The sequence below is a fragment of the Acanthochromis polyacanthus genome, chromosome 2, assembly GCF_021347895.1.
Source record: "Acanthochromis polyacanthus isolate Apoly-LR-REF ecotype Palm Island chromosome 2, KAUST_Apoly_ChrSc, whole genome shotgun sequence".
Taxonomy (NCBI): Eukaryota; Metazoa; Chordata; class Actinopteri; family Pomacentridae; genus Acanthochromis; species Acanthochromis polyacanthus.
Genome location: NC_067114.1, coordinates 3,600,536 through 3,626,129, shown reverse-complemented (window position 1 = coordinate 3,626,129; position 25,594 = coordinate 3,600,536). Strand labels below are relative to the sequence as shown.

General features: G+C 41.3%; 1 protein-coding gene across 1 annotated transcript in view; it reads right to left on the bottom strand.

The window, feature by feature from the left end:
* fbn1 (fibrillin 1) overlaps positions 1-25,594 on the bottom strand; it is a 76,683-nt gene that overhangs the window by 9,741 nt on the left and 41,348 nt on the right. Inside the window, exons 33-57 of the mRNA XM_022203189.2 lie at positions 22,485-22,607; positions 21,198-21,320; positions 20,970-21,095; positions 19,349-19,471; positions 18,986-19,108; positions 18,700-18,867; positions 17,423-17,491; positions 17,174-17,299; positions 15,928-16,050; positions 15,675-15,830; positions 15,519-15,590; positions 15,318-15,443; positions 15,107-15,229; positions 13,015-13,140; positions 12,815-12,931; positions 12,594-12,719; positions 11,785-11,904; positions 11,040-11,165; positions 4,531-4,683; positions 4,348-4,416; positions 4,135-4,254; positions 2,101-2,220; positions 1,898-2,020; positions 1,216-1,347; positions 145-270 (exon numbers count right to left, since the gene is read on the bottom strand). Coding sequence (XP_022058881.1) covers positions 145-270; positions 1,216-1,347; positions 1,898-2,020; positions 2,101-2,220; positions 4,135-4,254; positions 4,348-4,416; positions 4,531-4,683; positions 11,040-11,165; positions 11,785-11,904; positions 12,594-12,719; positions 12,815-12,931; positions 13,015-13,140; positions 15,107-15,229; positions 15,318-15,443; positions 15,519-15,590; positions 15,675-15,830; positions 15,928-16,050; positions 17,174-17,299; positions 17,423-17,491; positions 18,700-18,867; positions 18,986-19,108; positions 19,349-19,471; positions 20,970-21,095; positions 21,198-21,320; positions 22,485-22,607 — 3,039 coding nt within the window. The remainder of the gene's footprint in view (positions 1-144; positions 271-1,215; positions 1,348-1,897; positions 2,021-2,100; positions 2,221-4,134; positions 4,255-4,347; positions 4,417-4,530; positions 4,684-11,039; positions 11,166-11,784; positions 11,905-12,593; positions 12,720-12,814; positions 12,932-13,014; positions 13,141-15,106; positions 15,230-15,317; positions 15,444-15,518; positions 15,591-15,674; positions 15,831-15,927; positions 16,051-17,173; positions 17,300-17,422; positions 17,492-18,699; positions 18,868-18,985; positions 19,109-19,348; positions 19,472-20,969; positions 21,096-21,197; positions 21,321-22,484; positions 22,608-25,594) is intronic.

Below are 25,594 nucleotides of genomic sequence, written 5' to 3'. Positions count from 1 at the left end.
CGGTACACCAACATAAGAAGGCAGCAAGGACACATCATATCCTGATTAAAGCTCACACTGAACTGGGATAAGTAAATTTAGAGCACAGTGGAAACAAAACGTATAATAAGACCAGGATAGAGGAATCGATGACACTGTACCTACCGATACATTCAGTCTGTGTGGGGTTAGCGACGAATCCTTGGTCACATCTGCAGCGGTAGCTTCCTAATGAGTTCTCACAGCGGCCGTTCTTACAGATACCCGGTTTGGCTGTGCACTCATTCAGATCTAAGAAAGGCAAACAGACACTGTAAAGATAAAGTGGGCATATTTGTTTTACAGAATTTCCACTTATACGTCACACTTTGGTAACCCTCAGAACCCTAAAACAAGTGGCAAGTATGAAAGGCGTTTTATCATGAAAAAAGAAAAAAAAATCACCAAAATGTCACCATTTGTCAGTGACAGAAAGATTTTTACAGTTTTGGCGTGCCGTTTGGTCAAGAAAGTTAACCAAATCAAAGCATAAAAGCATGTCGTTAAATCACATTTATAAATTCACCCAAATTAGTTCTAATAAAATTCTGCAAAAAACTAAAAATTCTGAAGTCCTTGGTGAAACTGGTGAGCTAATAGTGCATGAGCTGTGACCAACATTCACATAAGAAAAATTCAGGGAATTTTACATTGAACTGGGCTGAACTGCAGGCTGTGCTTAGCTTAGCATTGAAGCAAATTAAAATTTAAGTATTAAAATATTTAACGCTGAACCATTTTTTTTCAATATTAGTAACACATGTGGAAGCTTGGATAAATGCTGCACATGCTGACTGCAGGTGACATGTAATTTTCATTTTGTCTTTTTTATTATTTATGTGATTATATTGTGTAAAACTGCGCAGAAGACACAAATGAGTTCTCTGTACTTGTAGCCATGGTTGTGTTCTTTACAATGCACTGAAAAGTGCTCCCAGTGAGCAAAAATGTGACAGGAGCAAATAAAATTGCTGGGACTTCAGAGGGTTAAATACAGCTAAAGCGCAAGTTCTTCTCGGGGGATCATACATCACACACCCCCAACATTTCATTAAAATTATGGAAAATAGGGGGAATTTAATGCATCCAGGGGGATTTTACTCTTCGGAGTTCGCAAAGTCTGTCGGCTTGTACGTCTTCACACAAAAGACATACATCTAATGCATGAGGTTCTCTGTCCTTCTCTTTGATAATTACCTATGCAGCCTTCTCCACCAGGCGAGCGAGTGTATCCAGGTGAACAGATGCACATGTATGTACCAATCAGGTTCTTGCAGGTCATGCCTCTGCTGGCACAGTCATCTATACCGTCTTCACACTCATTCTGATCTGGAAGAGGGAAAAAAAAACAGGGCACACTGAGAGTAAAGAGACTGCAGCGGTTTGAAGAAGTCGGCGTGATTGTATGCATGTGCAGCGAATACGCGAGTGATGTAACCCAGACACTTATGCACACAACTCCAGAGTTTAATCTAAGCAGCCAATCCCACACTGAGCTGTGTAGTGCTAACAGGCATGCGGTGGGAGAGCTGGTGGTCTGTTTGGAGCTCTAATGTAAACAGTGACGCGATAGACACTGACAGGATCCTCCTGTCTTAGCGCTTCCCTCCAAATACAACCGTCGCCATGGTTCCCCCTGCTATCTGAGAGAGTGGAGGTGTAAACAGTGTCTCGACCGGTTACAGTTTTCAGAGTGTTTTAAGTTCATCCCAGACACAGAGCCCTTGAGGATATCACTAAGATAGCGTCTTACGTAACTTTATGGATGGGGCCAGCATGTCGCCATGAGGTACTTTGTTTATTTTCAACCAACACTTTCCAGTAAATGGACCGTGCCTGAGAAAGCCGACTGAGTGAGTGAGTCATTTTACTGCGGTACCTTTACACATCCTCTTGTCCTCACGCAGAACGTAGCCGGTGGGACATTTACACTCGTACGAGCCCACAACGTTAACGCAGCGGAAGGCACACAGCAGAGGGTTCTGGGCGCACTCGTTGATGTCTGGACAAGGAACAGGAAGCAACACGTTAAAAATGAAGACTGGATGACTCAAGCGGGAGTTCAGATGGGATTTCACGTACCTTCACAGGTCATCATCGGTCCAGGCTCGAAGCCATCGTCACATGCACACTCAAAGCCGCCGATCACATTAGTGCACGTGCCGTTGCCGCAGGGATTGCCGATGTCACACTCATTAGTGTCTGCATTGAAGAAAGTTACAGAAACCCGATTTGTGTTACAAGAAAATCCACTGTTTGAATAAATGAAGTGCATCAAAAAGAAGTGGTCTTAAAGGTGCAGCTCAAAAAATTATGGTATAATGAGAAATCTGCATTTTATTTTATAACTGACTTCAAAAAGGACTTTCAGATGGAAGTCAAATTAGCATTTCATTAGGAAATAAAGGACCTAGAGTCTGGAGAAAGAGTTAGGAGGCAAAGAATCCAAAGTGTTTGAAGTCCAGTGTGAAGCTTGAACAGTTTGTGATGATTTGGAGTGTCATGTCATCTGCTGGTGTTGGTCCACTCTGTTTTAAGAAGTCCAAAGTCAACGCAACGTCCACCAGGAGATTTTACAGCACTTCATGCTTCCTTCCACTGAAAACCTTTGTAGAGATGCCAGTCTCTTTTTCCAGCAGAACCTAGCACCTGCCCAAAGTGCCAAAATCATTACCAAGTGGTTTGGTGACCATGATATCACTGTGCTTGATTGGCCAGACATATGAGTACTGTCAGGAGGAAGATGAAAAACACTCGACCCAAAAATACAGACAAGCTGAAGGCTGCTATCAATGCAATCTGGGCTTCTATATCCCCCCAGCAGTGCTACAGGCTGATCACCACATTGATGCAGTAATTAGTGGTAAAGGAGCACCAATCAAATGCTGAATATATAATTAAACACACATTTTTTTTGTTCAAACAGAAAAAAGAAGAGAGATCCGAGGCACTCGGAGGACCTAAAAGTCCTTTAATAACTCATGGACAGCAGTTTACGCGTTTCGACCCCCACAAGGCCTTCATCGGAACATAACTCTTGGTATTAACAACATAATACCAAGTATTATGCTGTTAATACCAAGAGTTATTAAAGGACTTTTAGGTACTCCGAGTGCCTCAGACCTCTCTTCTTTTTGCTGTTTGAATGGATTTTTTCCTCTAGATCCTGAAGAGCACCCGTTATACTTTTTTTAATCCACTGATGCACTCACCTTTTTCCTATTGTTACACTTTTTTTTTTGCTTTGTCTGTGTAGATTCTCAGTCGTCCTCACAGCTTCATGAGAAAGCAGCTGGACTTCTCTTTAAGGTTCTTGAAGACGTTTCACCTCTCATCCAGGAGGCTTCTTCAGTTCAGTCCTTCAGTTTAGTTTAGAACTGAAGAAGTCTCTTGGATGAGATTTAAAACATGTTCAGAAACCTAAAAGAGAAGTCGAGCTGCTTTCTAAAGAGGCTCCTAGGACACTTCTGTAATGTAACTTTTTGCTCTTCGAAAACACTGTAATAATTTCAGAAAAATAAAACAAAAAAGGTTTAAAAATATTACAAATAATATAAGCTTTTGCATTATATAGAACATATGAAAGTTTACCTAATTTCGTAATATTATTTGCCGATTAAATTCCGAAAAATAATAACTTTTTCATGATATTCAAGTTTTCTTAGAGGCACCTGTATTGTGAAACTTTTCAGATTTTACATCTTCATGCAAACAGTACATGGATAACGGCACATACTGTTGGTTCACACATAAAACTGTCACCATCTCGACATTACTGAGGTTGCAAATAGTATCTATCAACGGGTGAAGCTGTAGAGAGGATGTCAGGGTGGATGAATGGGTCAACAAAACACTGGACATTGACACATCAGAAGACGTTTGTTTCTCTTGATCTTTTTTGACACTGAAGTACATCTCCGTTTGTTGATTTAACTCCTAAAAACTCTTCTCTTGCGTACCACACGAAGACATTTAGAAGTTTTTTTTTACATGAAAAGAGGAGAACGTGAAGGTCGCTGTATAAATAAGGCTGAATTGAAATCAGTGAGGGATATTATACAGACAGAGGGAGGAGGAGGAGGAGGAGGAGGAGGAGGAGGAGGATCAGGATCTGACCTTCACATGTGATTCCACTAATGTCCAGGCGGTATCCCATCGGACATTCACACCGGAAAGAGCCATCCGTGTTGATACACTGGCCATTGACGCAGGGATCATTGAGGCACTCATCAATATCTGCAAGTAAAAATATCAACATGAAGTGAAGCCCCATGCCATGGCTAAAACAGACACAGGACAGTGAAGACTAAACGTATATGACATAAATACCTTTTGGATGGTCGTCTAGCCCATCCAAGATCTGATATCCCACGTTACGACAGAGAAGCGGATAGGCCTCTGGAGATGTGAACAGTCATGATCGCCATTGAATAACAGAAATTATTTTGTACACGAGCTTGCATGCACTTGTTTTTCTTCATATATGCGTTTTGTGATGGGAGGAACGCTCACCCTCTCCTTTGCTGGGGCAGATTTCACACGGGTCTCCCCATCCCTGACCAGGCATCCCAGTGCAGCAGCAGACTTCCTTAGAGGTGTTCTGAGGCTTCGGAACCAGGCAGCGGCCATTTTCAAACTTGGTGTAGCAGTAATTCACACGGATATCTAAAGGTGAACAGATACACAGAGAAGTGATGAAAGAACTGCTCAGATGACTCAGGAAGAGTAGGAATACAATGCTGTAAAAGTGCTCTTCACCAAACACCACATGGCATTATTTTAGAAGGATTCTTCTAAATATCCATCCATCCTCTATACACCGCTTTATCCTCACTAGGGTCATGGGGGGTGCTGGAGTCTATCTCAGCTGACTCGGGTGAAGGCAGGGGACACCTGGACAGGTCACCAGTCTGTCACAGGGCTACATATACAGACACACAATCACACTCACATTCACACCTACGGACAATTTAGAGTAACCAATTAACCTCAGCATATTTTTGGACTGTGGGAGGAAGCCGGAGTACCCGGAGAAAACCCACGCATGCACAGGGAGAACATGCAAACTCCATGCAGAAAGATCCCAGGCCCAGGCCGGGATTTGAACCGGAGATCTTCTTGCTGCAAGGCGAAAGTACTAACCACTACTCCACTGTGCAGCCCACCTGTTGACTACTTTATATTAAATAACTCAAAGCCTTGGAGTCTGGCCAGTCTTTTCTCCAGGAGGAAATGACATCATGTGGAGCAGGTCATGTGATCTGGAATTAACACACTTCCTTGAGAGGTGTTTTTGTAATGGGGAACTTAGCTGAAAGTGATTTCTCGGACACAGATACAATTTGTTATTTTCCGTATAAAATTGGATATATTGGCAAAAAAGAAATATCTGTCATGATTATCTAAACTTAATGAAAAGAACACAATCAAAACATTGTTTTCTTCCTTTTAATAAATGTATGCAAGATATATCCCATGGACTTCAAAAGTCCCTCAATTATATATTGACCCAGTTCATTTATTGCTTGGTTTGTAAAACCTCAGAAAACAGGGAGAAATGCTTCACAAACACCTATAAATGGTACCTTCATCTTTGTTTGGTACAACCAAAACTGGGGTTGTGAAGTTAAATTGTTTCTGGAAAAACCTCTATTGAATGCCTTCTTTCCTCTGTATTTACACCTCAGACATAAATTGGATGTTAAAGAAGGTTAATGGCTTAAAATGAACAGTCCAGAAGTCCAAACTTAAATAATAAATAAAAGAATGTAAATCAGCAGTTCAAGTCACTGGAAAAGGGGGAATACAGTCAGTAAATACTAGTATTACTTTGACAATATTCAAAATTTAGAGTTTAATAAATCCAAGCTGTGCTCTTAGAGGAAGCTATAATGATGAAATATTTGGGATTTCTGCAGGAAAAATGGTTCATACAGTAGATCACTTTTACCTGTTATGTCCTATGCTCTCCATGTTTTGTATGCAGGTATAAAGTGCCACAGAATGAAATTACCCAAGTACAAGTAGCTCAAGGGAAACAGTTTATCAGCATTCAAAGTTTGCCAATTAACAGCATTGAGACTAATTACATCTTATTTGTGTAATCTGCTTAAACAAGGTTTTACATTGTGTTGGCACTTAGCTCCCTGTAAAACTGAAACTCGTTAAAGTATTCCTTGTAGACAAATAAATGTTTGTACACAGACTAGACAATTTTTCACATCAGTTGGCTTGATAACCATCTTTAACGTAAGAATTCAAGTTCTATCATAGCTGTCATGAAATGTTTAGGCCTTCAAAAGTGTTAAAAGAAGCTGGACGTAGCATACGATGATTCATTTGATGTGTTTTTATGGGCATTTGACTACTCTTAACTGTCATTAACTCTCCGAACTCCAAGCAGTTTCTGGGTGTTTTTGCTCCTAACACACATTTACTCACTGTGGGATCATTTTTCGCTTCAGTTTCAAATCCCGCATCTCTATGGAAACAGAACAACCACAGCTAGAAGCACTTTTCAGTACAGTGCTCCTCTGTTTTCCAAACGCCAACAGGTGTTACCAATGTAAAAGGGAAATAAGGTGACTCAATATTTTACCGCTTACAATTTTAATTTGCTTCCATAATTGTCTCCCGTCTGCTCTGTGTAAACACAAACGGCTGCAGTTCAGCTGAAAAGTCCCTGAATTTTCACAGCTGAGTCACTAATGACTCCACAACTGTGCCGAGAAGCAAAAAATTTTCAGCTTTCTGCAGAATCTGGTGAGAGAAAAGTTTATTTTTGGAGAATAGAGCTGTTCCTGATGAATAACTCAAGCATCGTGGGAACATTCAAAATCTGACAATGCATTATTTTTACAGTCTCCGTCCTTTGATGCCTTTCAAGCGTGTTGGAAAGCTTAAAATCCAACGATTTATTCTATGTTTTACAGTTTCTGGCTCTGATAAATGGTGTAATTTTAGTAAAGACAACATGACTTTCAAAGCTGCTAGAGGTTTTGGGAGGCAGGACAGATTTAAATAATATCTATATTTACCTTTATATTCAGAAAATGTGACCACTTCATGCAGTTCTCTGTTAAACTACATTAAAGGGTGTTTGTAAATGAAAAATCCTATTAGTGTATATATTGGTTTAGTACAGTCTTGGCTGATGTCTCCAAAGGATAATGTTGTGCACTGCAAAAACCTCAAAATTTTACCAAGCCTATTTGTCTTATTTTTAATGAAAATGTCTCATCCCACTTGATTTAAGATAAATTCACTTAACAAATGACATTACAGCAAGATGGAGGGACTTGTTTTAAGACAATAAATCTTAAATATCTGGTTGAGTCAAATAATCTTGAAATTATCTCGTTTTAACCCTTGTGTTATAATGAAAATGTGAAAACAAATATTTTCACAGTGAAACTTTTGATGTCCACGTTTTCAATATTATTGGGAAATTTTTGAAAATTTTTTGGTGGAAAGAAAGAAACATTAAAAAAAATGTTTCTTTAAGAACATTCAGAAAAAAATCACCCAAAATCCAGCGAAATTCGCTGGATTTTGGTTGATTTTTTTCTGAATGTTCTTAAAGAAAATATTAGAAGTTTTACTGATATATATGGAATCACTTTAGATACTTGTAGAATTTTTTTTGGAGGATTTGTATTAATTTTTTGAAAATATTTACAATTTTGACATTTTTTAAATTTGTATTTCTTGCCAAATTTGGGGATTTTTTTTAAAATAAAACTTTTAAGGCAAACTTTTAAGGAATTTTCTTCCTGAAAATTTTGCAATTTTTTTAAAATTTGGGGAATTTTTTGCTGAATTTTTGGATTTTTTTCAGAAAAGGAAACAATATTTTTTGGTGCCATAAATGAGGACAACAGGAGGGTTAAGACACTTAAGCTTGACAACCCTGGTAAAATATAGCTTAAAATAAGTTTTCCCAGCTAATTTTAAGATCTCAGTCTTCTAAATATCATATATTACTTCAAGAAATCTTACCAAGCCATTTTTCACTTGTTCTATTGGCAGATTTTTTTCACTTATTTCAAAGCAAAAATTCCTTGAAATAAGTTCTTTTCGCTTGTTTTGAGAGGGGCATTTTTTCCAGTGTATTCACTGCTTCTGTGGCCAAAAAGGATTTCTAGCATTATGCTTATTGGTAGCTACAGCAAAATGAACAAAACTACAATAGGTATTTAGAAGGATTTCTCATTTAAAGCATTTTTTTTTTACTTTGTGTTGAAGTATCTGCAGTGAGAAGACAGGCTGGCTAATTGTCTCCACTCACTGATCTGTGCTCGTCTTGTTCCTGCAGGGCTATACAGGCACTTACGTGTAATGAGAAGCATATGGCCGTGCTCTCCTGCTAGCGCTGGCCTTCAGTGAACTCAACACAAATAAGCTGTCTGACCGCCATAGATCACACTCACACACACGCACACACACCTGGCTCAAAGGCAAAGATCACACACATGAACACCTGGCGCTGCGAGGAGAATGTCAAAGAGTGTCATGTTACTTTCCGCCATGAAACCGATTTGTCAGCCTTTCTGCAAAAGAGATTGATGGTTCTCCGTGCGCACCCGCTGCGTGAGCATTTGTGTGAGTGCGTGCACGTGTGCATCGCCATCTGCAAGTGTCTTTCTAATGTTGCAGTCTGAGCGCTGAAATATATGATGCGAAAAATGGTGCTTTCTTGAGATGTTCGCCAGTAATGTCAACGCTACTCGGTTGTTTTTTAAATGGGAGAGAGAATTTAATAGTGAAAAATAGCATAACAGACTAATAAATTAGGAAAATTAAGCTTTGAAATAAATCAGCGCTGACAGTGGTGACTCAAATCTGAGCGGGGGTGAGTGTGGTGACGGATATTTAATGGTCACGATTATGCTAATTTGCAAAACCACTACAGCATTATAATTCAAAACATATCATTAATTGGAGAGTCCTAGCGGCCAAGTGGTTAGGACACATATAATATACTGTCACTGCAAAATCCAAAGTAGAGCTCCAGCCAAGGACTGCTGCTTCATGTCATCCATCTCCTTCTCACCATGTTTCTCTACTTTCAATAACTGGATTGTCCTGTCTTATTTATGCTTTTGTAGCCAAATGTGATTTTATAATGTGTTTTTTCCTCTTTTTCACAACGCAAAAGTGTCATCAACTACAATTCCTTTCAAATTGACTTCACCACAGTGCACAAGGAGATGAAAGTGTGTGTGTTTGATGTGTGCAAAACTTCAGAACACTTTAAAGCAGAAATTATGGATCAATTCTCCTCCAGATGAAAAGTTGAATTCATAAATTGTTCAGCTATCACCAGTAACCCTTATATAGAGCTGTACAACTAACTAAATATGTGTGCTGACTTTACTATGTGGATGTGGATGTAACATCATGCCGTCATTATTACTTGTTGCAAAAGCAGCCGCTGTTTAATAGTATTTATCTACTCTTTCTTTAATCCAAAATTTATGGAAAACCTCAATATACATGCTTACATAGTGGTGTATGAGAAAAAGAGTGGTTAGCACATATAATTAATGCATGCATGCTATATTTAACCACTATCCTACTGAATTTAAACCTGTATATGTACAATTACGATTTATCTCCTTCAGGTTTACAGATTTAACCTATATACCCCCCGAACCCCCAGCAGCAGGTTTGAAAACCATGTTGACTTTAAAAATTGTAACAACAGAAAGAATCGTTGGAAAGTAAGAAAAATAAGCGGTCTTACTAATTAGACTCTGTGAAAAACAAGAAATTCTGCACTGCTCTGTATAACTGGACGCTATTATTAGACTCAGCTGCAATCGAAAGCAAGATGACAGAAATTCTGAGACTTTTGTTTGCATTTGTATTTTGTGCTAACTGTCCAAAAAACAGCAATTTTGGACTTTCTGGCTTCAAGTTTGTTGTTCTTTGTCATCATTTCATAAATGTCTGAACTTACAAGATCATTAAAAAACTAATTTGAAGGGCAATAAATGAATAAGATTTCAAAAAAGGTAAATGTACACTTTTGAGAACTGATGCTTGGCTTAAAATCCAACTATTCTGCACAGTCTGAGAGGCACACACAGCAATTTGTGTGTTTCATATTATTTACTAAAGGGCGTTGTATGGACGGTTTGTTGTATGGAGTGTTGTCGCAAGCTAGCACGTGGGACCTGTCTAACAACAGATAACTAGCTTAAAAGACTTTGGGAATCTGTCTAATTAGAGAAACTTTGTGTATTTCTTAAAAGTTTGTATGTCTTTATTTTCATAGTTTTCACGGTGTTGGCTGACCGAAGAGCACATAAATGTTAAAAGACATCCGTATGATACGAGGCCTTCATTAAATCAGACCGGAATAGTTACAAACTCAACTTTCTTTCGTTGACTAAAAATTTGACAGGAGCAAAGAGGTTGAAAAAAATACTCCAATCACTGGAAGTGTAACTGCACATATAGCCATCAAATGACTTTCCTCACTGGTGTCAACATGAATGTCTCCACTGTCTGTCATCGTGTTTAACAAAAACAAGCGTTTTCTCAGGACAGGCTTCGCCCTTGTCCAGAAACCTTGACCTCCTTTCGCTGCCAGGATTGCTCACTCTCCACCCAGCTCCTCCCGTTTATCCCCCAACCTTCAGTCGAGCACTTCTGGACAGAAAAGCGAAATGCAAACTGCAAACTGCCTCACTGAACCGGTGATGTCATCACTTCAGTGTTTGCAGAGGGAACTCCCTAACAGAGGGCTCAGTGCGCCCCCACCCAGCCCCAAAAACACACACATGTACATAAACACACACACACACAAGTGAGGAAATGGAAAAGTGATCTGCTCAGAGCCACCCTTGGCCTTGTTGAGGCAGCAGCAGCAGAACCAGCTGGAACAGAGTGTGCTATCATGAAAAGTCGAACACCACCGACTGCTGCTTCGTCTCCACCAGTTTGCACTGTAAAGCTGATTGCAAAGATAGTTTCCTCCATCTCTCTCAAGCTCCCCCCTGCCACCTCGAAATTACCTAAACATCTGCGTCCGGAGGCAGAGAGCTGGAAGCCTTCAGGGCACAAGCAGGTGAAGCTTCCTTCAGTGTTGGAGCAGGTTCCAAATGTGCAGAGTTCAGGTGACTGGGAGCACTCATCGATGTCTGGCAAACAAACAGGAACAGCATCAATCACCTCATGGAATTTACAAATCAAATACATGAAAACTACCATTAAAGCTGCAGGGATGAAGTCTTAGCATGACATCACCGCCTATCCAAACGTGATAAAACAGAACACAGCCTCACTGACTGAATATTTGGATGAAGGCATCTGGAATATCCTCAAAGTCACGTGTTCATTATTCACAGTGACCAGCTGCTGCTGATGCTGAGAATTTGTTGCTGTTCGTTTCTCCTTCCAGGAAAAGCGCACAAAGCAGGAATGTGTTGAAGTCTGCCGAATATCTCTTCATCAGCCCCACTGGATAAACAATCCAAGTGTCTTGGCTCGGGCCCACTCCCAAGTGTGAAAGGGAAGACGAGGGGTGTGTGAAAAGAAGGAGTCGGCGACAAAGCTTGTTGTGCTCTTGTACACCTCAGGAGAGCCGGTCTAAGCTGTGATTTCTAACGTTGTGTGTTGGATGTAAGCGTTGCCTGTGGTGAGATTTCACCTCTGCGTGCAGATATTTTATTACTTCAGAAATTCCTGTTTTCGTTTTTCAAGTTTTGGATTACATTTATTGACCGAGATGCAGGGAGAACTGGCCTCAGGCTGCCGTACCTTCACAGGTTTCCTCAAGGAGATAGTAGCCTGGTGGGCAGATACATCTGTAGGAGCCGTCCAGGTTCAGACAAGTCCCTGCACCGCACGTGCCTGGATTCACTGCACATTCATTGATATCTGGGGGAAAAGGGAATATGCAAGGGATATGCTAAGAAATAATGATCATATCAATATTAGTTTTAAAAAATAGATACAGATAAATGTATAAAATAAAGCAAAATAGAACAAAATTTAAAAAATTAAAAAATTAAATAAAATGACCAAACAGGAAGCAAAACTGTAGACAAAGAGTTCAACATCGGAAAAGATTTACAAAATAAATCAATACAAAAAAAACGCTGAAGGACACAAATGTTAAAAATTAAAATACCAAATATGGCATGTTAAATTAAAGAATAGTAAAAATATAGAAAATAATAGAAAATTGAGGGTAAAATCAAACAAATCAAAGGAGAAATAATATTCACAAAAATAATAGCAGCAATGTTAAAAATGATCGTAAATAAATAAAATAAATAAGCCAAAAAAAAGGTAAAATAGAATAAGATATACAAAAACCAACATCATCCCATAAAATCAAGTCCACAAAAATGGGTTTTAAGAAGTATTTTAAAGGCAAACACTAATTCTACAGCTTTATCTCCTCAGGAAGGCTGTACTTAAGTTAAGTGGTCCTGATGGTGATCAATAAAATCTTAAATTTTATTCTAAAATGGACAGGGAGTCAGTGGAGGCAGGCCAGGATATGGAGTGATGTTATATTCACTTATATGAATATAAACAATGAATAAATAGCGGTGTCTTACCTGAACACAGTCGGCCGTCTAACGTTAGCTCGTAGCCGTCGTTACAAACACAGAGGAAGGTTCCCACCATGTTCACACACTGTCCGTTTCTACACAAGCCTCTCTGCGTTGAACACTCGTCAACATCTGATCAACACACAAACACAACATGTCAAACAAAGGTTGCAGCTCTCTGGATTTTTTTCCCTGATCAATTCCCTCACATCCCCAGATTTATGCACCTATGCAGTCGCCGTTGTGCGAGTTCTGGAAGCCGGGATAGCAGAGGCAGTTGTAGGAGCCCACGGTGTTCTTACAGGTACCGTTTCCACAGGGCTGCCTCTCGCATTCGTCCACATCTGGAACCAGAGAGCAGAGTTACACCTCAGATTGTGGCTCACGTTTCTCACGCTGTTGACGACTGACGGCACCCAACACATACCGACACACATCGACTCGTCCCGCGCTGTTTTGTAGCCGTTGGGGCAGATGCAGCGGTAGCTCCCCAGCGTGTCGATGCACTGACCGGGATTACATGCAGCAGGAGTCTCCAGGCATTCATTACGGTCTGCAAAAGAGAAGAACACAACCATCACAATGTGTAAAAGTCCAAATGTTGCCTTAATTAGAGCAATGTTTTGGTCATCTTTGCAGTCACGGCACTTATTATCTTGACCAATATTGCTATAAAATCCTATACATCTTAAATCGTCATTCCACAGTTAAAGCACTGAGGATGACGTTTATATCCTCCGAGATGTTCCAACATCTTGACCCAAAGTTAGGTGATCAGGCCTTCACAGTGGCCGCTCCTAATGTCTAAAACAGTCACGTTCACTCCTAAAAGCTCACCTCTTCTCTTTAAAATTCAGCCCAACACTGATTTCCTTCCATATTGTGTTCCGTCTTTAATTTTTCAATACTTTATTGTGTGTTAATACAGATATGTTTTATAGTAATTGTGTTTTACTGCCGTATGGGTTGCTATTTCAAAAATACCGCCCTCTGCTTCAACTCTTATGGTTATAAAATGTGCTTTATAAATCGACTTGATTTGACAATATTATGTTATGTCCCTCCCCCTATTTTTTATTTATTAGTTAGGTCAAGGAAGTAACATTTTATGTATTATTCGAAATCAAACTATCTCAGCTTGTATGTATTTTTAAAAACCTATAAGTGTTAACGTATATTTTAATTTCTTTGCATTGTAGACCTCTAATTTTCTTCTCCTGCTGTTGTCTAATAAGGCTTTTACTTAAGATACATCATTTTAAGCCAGATGAAGAATAGTAGAACAGTTTTCTACTTCAGACATCAATGTGAAACCTAGAAGAGCAACTGGCTGAATCAACATTTGTAGTCAGGCATGAATCACTGCAAAAATCTATTTCTCAGCATGTATTTTGTTAAAGCTGGTGCAGGCAGTTCATTTTAGCATCATTTGGGAACAAATCCATAAAAAGAAACTTTCAGTATGTAGTAATTCATGAGAGGAGACTAGACTTGTTCATCTTTCCTAGTCTCTGTTATTCAGCTTTGAACATTCTTACATTTGGCCAATCGCAGGTACTTTCAAAGAGAGGGCTGTGTTCCTATTGGTTGTCTTAATGCAGCTGTGCATGCATGTCCTTTCAGATGCTGAAAAGCCTAATTCAACGGCAGAACATCTTGCAGGAGAATTTGCTCTTCTAGCTGTGCCAACAGCTGCAAAAACACCAAACAAAACCCCCCAGATTTCTGCCCACTGCAGCTTTAAGTGAAACTGATCCAAAGTGAAATAACTCGCATAGTTAAAGTAAGAGTTTAATATGGTTTTAATGACTACTGAGATGTTTGTCATTAGCCACAGACAATCACTAATAATATATTTCTATTGCTTCATAGAGTGGGAAACCAGTGCAGCATCATTATTGTTTAATTAAAGGAAAAAACATGTCATTATTATAAATCTTTATTATCTGCAGCTGCCACAGTTTCAGTTTTCTCTCACTGGAGTCTGAGCCTGTTTTGACGCTGGGACTTGCATGAAAAGCAGGAAGCAAAACAGGATGTTGATTTAACATTTGCTTATCTGCTAGGACTCTCCAGACTGACAGCAACATGTTTCAGATATGCTGCAGCACATGTTCGACAGCTCAACACATGCTTCACATTCTCTCCTCCTTAATAACAAGCCCACCATGAAGAATCCTCCCTCGGCCCCGCTGTCACTGCGCTGCCTCTGGTGCTTTATCTTTGGCACATAACTGGCAAAAAAAATGTGCAGTTCAAAGAGTTTCACAAAACCGAGTTTGATAGAATAGCTTCAGGAGGCAAGACTGGAGAGGTTAGCGTCGTTCTCATGGAAGACAGCAGCTTTTTTGGCTCCTGCTTCCAATCTTTTCTCTAATCCTGCTCCATGTTTCCACCAATTCTGTATAATCTCCAGTAACGTCATTATAGGAGCTGGCGAAGCTGTTGTAAGCTGAATGAGCACTGACAGCTTTTAATCTTTCGCCTCTTTAACGGGTCACGACTGAACACGGCCTCACCTAGACACTGTCCGGTGGGGGTGAAGCGATATCCGGGTTTACACTCGCAGCGGTAGCTTCCTGGCATGTTCAGACAGGCTGCATTCTGCTGGCACACCGGTCCATTCTGGCACTCATCGATATCTGACAACAGCAGGGACAGAAGTCTTAAAAGACAGTCTCTGACACAGGAAGGATTTACAGCCGAAGCTCAGAGGAGCGCAGGAGTTACCTTCACAGATCAGCAGCTTGTCGTTGTAGATGAAGCCGATGGGGCACTCGCACCTGAAGCTGCCGATCATATTGATGCACACTCCGTTTTCACACACTCCTGGGATTTCCCTACACTCGTCAATATCTATCACAAAGAAGAGACAACATCAAGAAAGGACATTCCATTTCACCCTATGAACTTTAAATGAGATAATCCTACCAATGACGCGTCCGGTGGTGATGTCGATGTAATATCCTGGTCTCTCGCTGCCGCACAGGACCGCAAACTCATCTGAGGGTGCACAAGATATCATGTTTTCAAAGCTCACTCTAAGCTATTGCAGAAATGTGCACTTGCCCATGCATGAGACCTCACCGGTGGCGGGCATCGGACACTGCTCACAGGGTTTATTCCATGCAATGCCAATGTTGTAGGAGCAGCAGCACATCTTTTTGGTCATGTTGAAGGTCAGCTCCTCGTCACATGTCCCGTTAGAGTAGAAGTTTCTGTAGCAGTAGCTCTTTCTCATGTCTGTGCGTGTGTTTATAGGGAAAAATGAGAAAGTTAAACACTAAAATATCCTCACAGGACAGCACCAAGTTATTAAAAGTGCAGCTCGCAGACGCACCCATGCAGTTGTTCCCTCCGTTGACCTGCATGTAGTCCACAGGGCAGATGCAGGTGTAGTTGCCGATGGTGTTGTAGCACTGACCGGGGCCGCAGATGCCAGGGCGCTCGCACTCGTTGACATCTGCACAGGATAAAATGAGTCAGTGTTTTGATGCATGTCTGATAGTTAGGGTGCCTTACAACTCATCTTCTAATTTACAGCATGAAAGAGCATCTGAAGCTGCACTGATTGCAATAAATGATACATCCAGATAAAAATGTCCCATGTGGAAAAACGAGAGAAAGATCCGCGAGCAAAATATTCTGATCCATGCCCTTCCCTTCAGCTGCCCTGTTTTTGTCATTTCATGACTTCATTCCCCACTAAATTCAATATCAATGTGCAGCTATTACCCAAGTCACATGTATATGCACTATTTTTCCTCTGGGCTCATTCGTAAGTACGGCATCTGTAGCTAAACGTACGATACTCCCGAAATTCATCATCGTCTGAACTAATGTTGCCACAAGCACAAGAGGATACAAGGTAGAATTTGCTACTAGTATCTCCTCCATTCATAATTTTTGTCATTTCTAGTCATTTTTCCCATCAACATTACTGCAAAATAGCCCAAACTGTGACTAGAGACGGAGTAAATGTGCAGTCCTGGACTCTTCAGAGCAGACACCCGCTTTTGTTCTTCTGGCCAACAAACACACACTAATTAAAATGCCACCAGCCACATGCCATTGTCCAACTCTCAGCCCCCTCCTCTGCTCTCTGTTCCCCTATTCTAAACACCCTTCTCATTTTTCTTTCCCCCCTCCCTCCATCTTTCATTCCTGCGCTCGTCCCCTCCCTCCGTCATCTCTGGCCTGTCTACAGGGGACTCGGCGTACTTCCCTGAGGAGAGGGCTGACCACATCAGAGGCTCGCTCCTCTGGACACAGTTAGGCGCTCAGCTGTCTCATCATCCTGAGCGAGCTTTGCTGGGTTAGACGGGAACTAGAGCAGACACATATTGAGCTAGAATGAGCTGCAGTGTCGTCCGCGGGACAACGGGCTCCAATATTTCTTTGTCTTTTCGCTCTCAGTGCTTCTTCCACTTTCTCTCTCTCCAAGTGTCGCCGAACAAAGGCCTGGACTCAATTTCCCTTTCCCTGAAACGTCCCGGGGCGAAGAGCTCGAAAAGGGATAGGTCACCTGTGTGTTTGTGTGTGTGTGTGTGTGGGGCTGCACAGAAGTACATGAGTGTGTGTCATACCTTCACACACTCTGGTTTCCGTGTTGAGGGCGTAGCCTCTTGGGCATTCACACTGGAAGCTGCCAAAGGTGTTGATGCACAGTCCTCCCTGGCACAAGCCTGGCAGCTCCTGACACTCATTGATGTCTGCCAGAAAGAGGGAGAGACAGAAAGGAAACACTCAGTGGCTTTGTGGGTCAGCGTGTGTGTTATCTGAGGGAAAGTCTGCTCAGGGGCAACTTTACACAAACACATAATAGCAAATCTGACCTTCCAAGATGACAGTGATGGGGTTTGGTCTGAAGCCTTCTCCTCCAGGACACAGTGTTTTGTACTCAGCTGTAATGCAGAACACAGCACCAGATCACACTCAGCACACAAACAAGGTTGTTTTGTTGCAGCATTTGTCAGTAATAGTTGTCGGATGGTGAGATGATGAATTAAGTCAGGCTCCAAATCGAGCAAAAAGACATTTCTGGTCATTGATTTGTTTCCTTTTAACTCCCTGTTGTGCTTTTTTTCTGATCAGCCACCTCAGATCTGAGAGTTCTCCACAGAGCCCAGTGGACCGTACGTGACTGCAGCTACTCAGAGTTACAAAGAGAAACAGAAAAAGTTTGGGTCGTTGTCATAGAAGCAAGCATTTCCTTGAGCTGAAAAGGATGAGTCATTCCCTGTAATGTTTTGAACCATCTGTTGGCAATTTCCAAGTGAGTTTCACAAAGCCGTCTCATCTTTACCAGCACCAGCAATTACAGAAAACACACAGTCATCGCATGACAAGAAAAGGCGTATCATGCCTGATTTATACTGGTATATTTATATATTGCTGCTATGGTGAGGATGTTTCATATTACTGCTATATGACAGAGAGAAAATCTTCACCCACTTCAAGGGAATTAAGGGCAAGTGCCGGCTGACTGGTTGATTTACTGCACCGTGTGGTACAAAACTACTAATAGTGGGATTCTAGAGGGTTGTTGAACCAATGTAGTGACCTTTGCATTGGCAGACAGTGATGCTCAAAAGTCATTTTTCAGGCATATTTCAAAACAGAAACTCCCTGCTCGCCCACTTTTATGACTAACATGAGTCTACTGCAACTTACGGTTTTACTTTCAGTGATGCTGAACAGTGTAACAGCTAAGAGACAACAACATTTTTGTCTTGATGTGAGAAAATGAAGAACAGACCGGAAGCAACTTCATTACAATGTTAATTATTAGATCTTTCTGTCACCTGCTAAGCTATAAAGTATGAAGCGAAATGCAACTTCTCCCCACTCTTTCTTCTTCATGTCTCATCACTTTGCACATCAGCTACAAAATTAGATGCTTCTGTAACTAACTGTGTAACCTTTAACACCTTCACCGTAGTAATGGAACTCCCACTTCCTAGCTGTGAAGCCTCACTGTTGGCTGCCAGGAGGTGTGCTGCTGCTCTATATCTCTGGCTACAAGTCACAAACCTTGCAATTAAACTGAAGTACAAGAAAAAATAAACTGACATCATGCATGCAAAGTCCAAGTAACAGCATGCTGACTCACTTGAGTTGACGGAGGGGCATGATTCACATGGATTTCCCCAGCCCTGGCCCAGCGAGCAGCAACACGATGCCTTGGAAACACCAACTCCGATCTCGTTGGAGCAGTCCAAACTCTCTGAAGCATCTCCTCGAGAGCGAACGTCCAGATAGCAGCTTCCAGAGCGAGTGTCTGCACATACGTACATGCAGGTATTCAACCATACAGGTGGGAAATTTGCCTTGGAATTCATTCTATGATAAGCTCAGACCAAACATGCAGCGACAACTTGTTTCTTGTTGAGTCTCACCTACACAGCCCACCCGAGTGGGGTTGAGCTCAAAGTCTGGCGGACAGTTGCAGTTGTAGCTTCCGGGAACATTAATGCACATTCCATTAATGCAGATTGTCGGGTCTGCACATTCATTGATATCTGAGAAAGAAAGACAAAGCAACAGTGAATATAATGTCTTCATTTGTACAAAAATATGAGAGTATTTTTCATTATTTGCCACAACAGCAAAGAGAAGTGCAGTAACTTTTGCTTTTTATCTCATGGGGTTCATTTCCTCACTGCTGCTGCTCCACGTCTTTACGACATGTGCTCATTTATCTCATTGGGGAATTAACAGAGCATCACTATGAAGGGCAGGCTGGATTCGACTCGTCTCACCTGTACAGTTGCCTCCACTTCGGTCCAGTTCATAACCGATGTTGCATTCACATCTAAAAAGTCCTGGGATGTTCTGGCAGCGTCCGTTGACACAGATGCCAGCAAAGGTGCATTCGTCTATGTCTGTAAAGAAGACGGGGAAAGAGAGAGGGAGAGACCCAGCTGTGAGGGATTAGTGGATCATGGGATCATGGTGGAAAATTGGCAGCCAGCAATAGGAAGTGAAGGCCGCTCACCTCTGCTACAGAATGACAGTTCTGGGGCAAAATAGACACACACACACACACACACTATCAGAGCTGCAGCCAAGGTTATGAAATTGTGCTCTTCCACATCATTAAACCCTGCACAAGTCATTACTGTCCGTCTGGCCTGAGCTGAGGCAGGGAGGACTGGACAGGTTATTTCAGGAGGTTTGACACATCAGCACAATGAGGCCAGTCTGCTCCTTCACATGAATCCAGTGAGGCCTTATCGCTGGGAGCATGAATCACATTATCTGCTGCCGATCGTAAATGTGTTCATCCGCGAGTCTGCAGTAGCAGTTACCGGCATGCAACCTCACGTCACCTTAATATTTTATTCAAGCTGCATCCCAATTGAAACATATCTAAATTATTTATTGCCTGTGGGACTGCTACATACTGCAAATCTGAACCACATCCCTGCAAACATGCAGCTCATGCATTTCTAGACCAATGTACACCTCATTTCACCTAGTGGGATGTGCAGATAGGACTGTTAGTTATCACTCAGTTATGTAGCCTTTATTACTCTATACAGAGTCTATAAAGTCTTTAGAAACTGCAAAAACTTATGCTTTGTTAAACGCAGAACCGCCCACAATCGAGGAATGGATTGACATTGTACACGAGGTTTACATGATGGAAAAGTTGACATTTTCCCCAAAAGTGCAAAAAGACAAGATCTGTCACATCTGGACAAAATGGAGTGAGTTTGAAGAACCCATAAGGTGTGATTATACGTGGCTCTACCGGTAACTATATGCAACCGTTTCCCTTCATCTGCTTTTCTTTCTATGCTTTTTTATCTAATGTTGTGATAATTACAATTACATCTGTTGTTCTAATTCAATAACAACAGTGATGCAAGAAATTTAACTATTGGAAAGGCATGGCTTGATATTGTAAGAATCTGCTTTTTCAACTTAAATAAAAAGAAAATTTCAAAAATAAAAAAGTTATACATTAACAATTTGCACTTTAAACAAAAAGATACTGTATTTCTATGGTGCACATAAGAGTATTTTATGTCATCCACTTAATTATGTTCCTGCATCATGTTTAACTAATGAATTAACATTCATCATTCCAGTCTGAACAGGAAAAGTTCAGACTGGAATGAAAAATATCCGTACAGCTAAAGCCACATTGCTGCTAAGAGTGTGCACTTCCCACGTCCAAAATACTACCTCACGAGTTCTGTTTGAAGGCAAGCATGTGTTTGGTTCGGCTCTTTCTCCAAACAGGAAAACAAACAACCGTTCACCAAAGAAACACCAGACGCTTTCTGAGTCCGTCAACACAAGTTAAGGATGTGGGCACCGATTCAGAGGTCTGGAACCAGGACAGTCAGGAACGGCAGGGTTGTGTTGCCTTACCCTCGCAGGCCTTGCCGTCAGAAGTGGGGATGAAGCCCATGTCGCACTCGCAGCGGTAGCCTCCTGGCAGGTTCAGACAGTGGCCGCTTTCACACAGGTTGCCGTTCTCCGCACACTCGTCGCTGTCTGTAAGCCACACACAAAGCCCGTCAACGCAAATCTGGCTTCAGGGGTGTTTTAAAAAGCTAAAATGTGGCTGGTTTGTGTGTGTGTGTGTGTGTGTGTGACCTGAGCAGTAGAAGCCATCTCCAGAGAATCCGTCCTTGCACATGCAGCGATACGAGCCCATGGTGTTGAGACAGTCGGCGTTGTTGCTGCACATGTGCGTCCCGTTTGAACACTCATCCAGGTCTGAAACGCAACAAAAGTCAGAAAGCGATTACATTTCATGCTGAAGAAAACTTAATCCTGATGATATTACTTATTTTTCTTATTGCTAGCACAACCCAAGAAACAACCAAGTCCAAATGCAAAAGTCCATTTCTACCACATCTGTGCCACATGTTCATCTGTTTGGAACGAAGATCTCAGAAACACGGAGACTTTTCTTGTTAAAAAGTCTAAATAATTGCCTAAAACAGCAGGGCACTATAGTTTTAATAAAACAGGAATAAAAAGTGCTTTTTTTGGAGTATTTACAGCTCTAAGCCAGGGGTGTCACATTCATTTTATTTCAGGGGCCACATTCAGGCCAGTTTGATCTCAAGTGGACCACAGCAGCTTTTACGTTATGATGAAAATGACAAGAGTCAAATGAAAAAAAGACAAAAAAAACCAACAAAAACAAGACAAAATATTGTGAAAATGAGACACAAAACGACAAAAATGAGACAAACAACACAAAACAAAACAAAAAAAGACAAAAAAAATTAGCCAAAAAGTTGCAAAGTGACAAAAACGGACAAAACGAAAAACACAAAAAAAACCACAAAAACGGCACTGAAAACAACAAATAAACCAAAAAAAATGACAAAAATAAGACAAAAAGCACAAGAGAGACCAAAAGGAAACACAAAACAACCAAAAGAGAAACAAAAGGACAAAAACATGAGACGAACGACAAAAGTCAGACAAAAAGAAACAGCAAAAACAAGACAACGTATTGCAAAAACGAGACACAAAATGAAAAAGAACAATGAACAATCTAGTACTTTATGATCACAACAACTTGTCATGGACTAGAAATGATTTTAAATTTATAGTTTTACTAATTTATAATCTGCAATTAATGCCTTCTCACTACATTTTTAGGGCCAGATTGAACCCTCTGAGGGCCGTTTTCGGTCTGCAGGCCACATGTTTGGCACCCCTGCTCTAAGCTACATTAGACTTTGGCTACACAGGTCATAGTTGTTAAAACAATCACTTCATGGTTGGTTTTTAGACTCGTTTTTATCCTAATATCACAGATATCTCCATCCCAACAGGATTTTCCCAACTTATCTTTTCTTTATAATGCACAAAATGTTATTTCTTTTATTTTTATGAGTTCAAATCTGAAGATGATGCTTTTACCTGTGCATTTAAGGCCGTTGCCGATCCAACCTGGAGCGCAGTTGCATTTGAAGCTGCCAGCTGTGTTGGTGCAGGTCGCGTGTCTGTCGCAGTTATGGGCTCCGATCTCGCACTCGTTGATATCTGACAAAAGAGGAGACAAACAAGAGGCCGCGTTAAGAAAACTAGACAGAGCTCTGATGGTCTAATGAGTCGGGCCTGCTTTCTCATTCCAGCGGGGCTCTTGGCGCCGTGGAACGAGTTGATGCTTGAATTGAATTGTACAAAGACAGCAGCAGGAGACGACAGCGCTAAGTCCTTCTGGCTTCGTTCGTGAAGAGCTGTATTTCAGAGCAGCAGAGACACCAGGACATGATGTCTGATGCTAACAGCCACCCTACAAAGGTTTAATGAGCAGAACCAGTCTCTGGATTTTCATTGTTCGAGTGCGTCCAGAGAGCTATTAAAGAGAAAAAAAAGCCAAGAAGGAGAATGATACCCCAATCCTGAGGTCTTGTTTTGTCTGCACTGTCTGAGCGAGTATTTCTGAGGTTATTTTAGGCAAAGATCTCCTCGTTCGCCCACAGACCCGCAGACTTTGCACCTCTCATATGAGGCTCTTGTAACAGCACATTACATACCTTCTTTACATGCTCATGTTTGCTTTTCTCACCACGCCAGATGTCAGGTTTGGAAATGTAATCTTTCCAAAATATAATTTCTATAAAAATCTGATGTGACGGAATACGGTGCCAGCTCTACAAATAAACAAACCCCCACGCCAAAACCATGACATCTGAACTGGATGAAATATTGAGGCACTTAGAACACCGCTCAGTCTGTGGAGAGCTATTGTATGTGGCCCTGGATTCTAATAAATGGGCAACAATTAATGGGAACAGTTACTGGCTGCTGTTAAAGGCTGCCCTGCCCATAAAGCTGTTTACATCCTGCAGGGTGGAACCAATCAGGATCTCTATGAGGCAGCTGGTGGTGATAAGATGCTCTGAACGTGGCTCCTGCAGCTCTCACGTGACTCGACTGCATGGCACAGTGGAAAAAACACACCACAACACAACAATGATGGCTGCTAATCGGAACCAACACAGCCCTGTGAAACACAATGCCCGGCCTTGAGTCTGAGGACGGAGTGTTACCGCTTCGATTGTCTAAGTGTGTGTTCGTGTCCCCGCAAACACATCAGGAGGAGTCATGCTACGATCAAGATGTGAGGACTTATCGCTGCTCTGCGCGTCTGTCTTTGAGAGGGTAGTAATTCAAAACACTGTCAATTAGAGATTAGCGCTGCTGGTTTACAGTCTTCCTGAGGAGAGGCCACGGTGTATTTACACTACATTTGATGACAGGGTTAATATGAGGGCTGGGAGCGAACGAATCTCCCGGATTACAGACGGAATAAATGATCATTTCCCCCGAGCTTTATGATGACAGAGAGCGCACAGCAAACACACACATGTGGAAATGGGAAGCGCAAAAGAGAGGCTGTTGCATGCATGTCGGGGGTCTCAGCTGTTGTCAAAGAAAAGGTTTGTTCAACTGGGATAATGTTTGACAGACGAAAGAAAGCATGGAAAGGGACAGCGGAGGATTACACATCTGATTAACTGGTTGTCTCCCAGTTTGTATGCCTGTCTTTGTTTTATCCTTTGCGTCTCACCCACCTGCTTTCAGATACATCTAACATTTATATATCTGGCATGTTCACAAATTTATTCATTTATTTAATCAGTAAGAGACTCACTGAGATTGAGAGTCCATTTTTTGGGCCGCAGCACAAATTAGCGGGGTACAATCGATTTAAATAAGGTGCATTCACTGTTGTGAAGTGGTGCCCTGAATGAATAAAACTGATTTGAATCACAGCGTCTTAAAGTAGGAAGACTAGACAACATAAGTCATTAATGTTCATATGAATGTGTCTGTTTCGAGTCGCATGAGTCGCTTCGGATTCATTAGGTGAGATCAACTCCTTAGGATTTAGCCCATTTTGCACTGATTTCATGCAAAAGCAGCAGCATAATCAAACACTTTTTTCCAGATTTCAGTACAGGTCCTGGGAACAGAATGCAGGAATAAGTCCTAGAAGGGAAGGTACCAAAGAAACACCAAAGCCCTCCAGTTCTCAGTTTCAAGTGTCAAATTTTCAGTTTTGTTCCGTGGCTACAAGCTATTGTCTTCCATTGGCGTCTGTTTTGACACAACTAGGATCATGATCTGATGTTATCGGCTGGGCCTGCAGAAAATGAGAAAAATCTGTGCTGCATGACGACAATATTCCCTGAATTACTACTGTCAGGCAAACATTACAAAGCCAGCAAACGTTTCAAGCCGTCCTTCCTCCACATATCGAGTATTTTAGTCAATAAATGATCCGCTAAACCCTGACTTATACAGAGTAAGGGGCACCACAGGTCAGAGGTCATCATCTTTGCAAGACAATGGTAAATCTATAACAGATGCACAAGTAGGCATTAAGCAGCCAAAGTGACAAAATAATGTAAATTTCAGTAATAAATATTAAAGATGAGCTAATATAATCTGCTTGTTTTACCATCAAAAGAGGTTTAAATGAGATAATGTCACCACAAGTGCTATTTAAAGGATGATATTAAATATCAAAAGAGCCAAAGTGGCCTGGTTAAGTTACAATATCTACTTAGAGTTTGCATTTGTTAGTCGCAATAAGCTGCTGGTCAAACTAGATTAAATGAGACGACAGAACTGATGTGACGGAGGGTTCATTTAACAGTTTCAGAATTTAACTTTTGACTCAATCTATTGTTTTTAAAGTCACAAAGTCTTGCTTGAACTCGAATTTTTGGACTGTTTCGTCATTTAGCTATCAGATGATAAAGACAACACACTTAACATTTTATTCTGATCCCCTCTTTAAGAAACTCTCAGCCTTGTAAACTCTACCAGTACATCCCCACCCAGTCCTCGCTTCCCAAAACACACGCAAAGACACAAAAGTTCTTAAGTGTACATACAAGCACTCGACACCCTGCCCCTGAGTTCTCGGTGTTGTGGAACAAATAAAGGGAAATAATCCTCCTGGGAGCTTCATCAACAGCTGGATCAGATCTGGGGCTCGCTCATTAACACTCGCA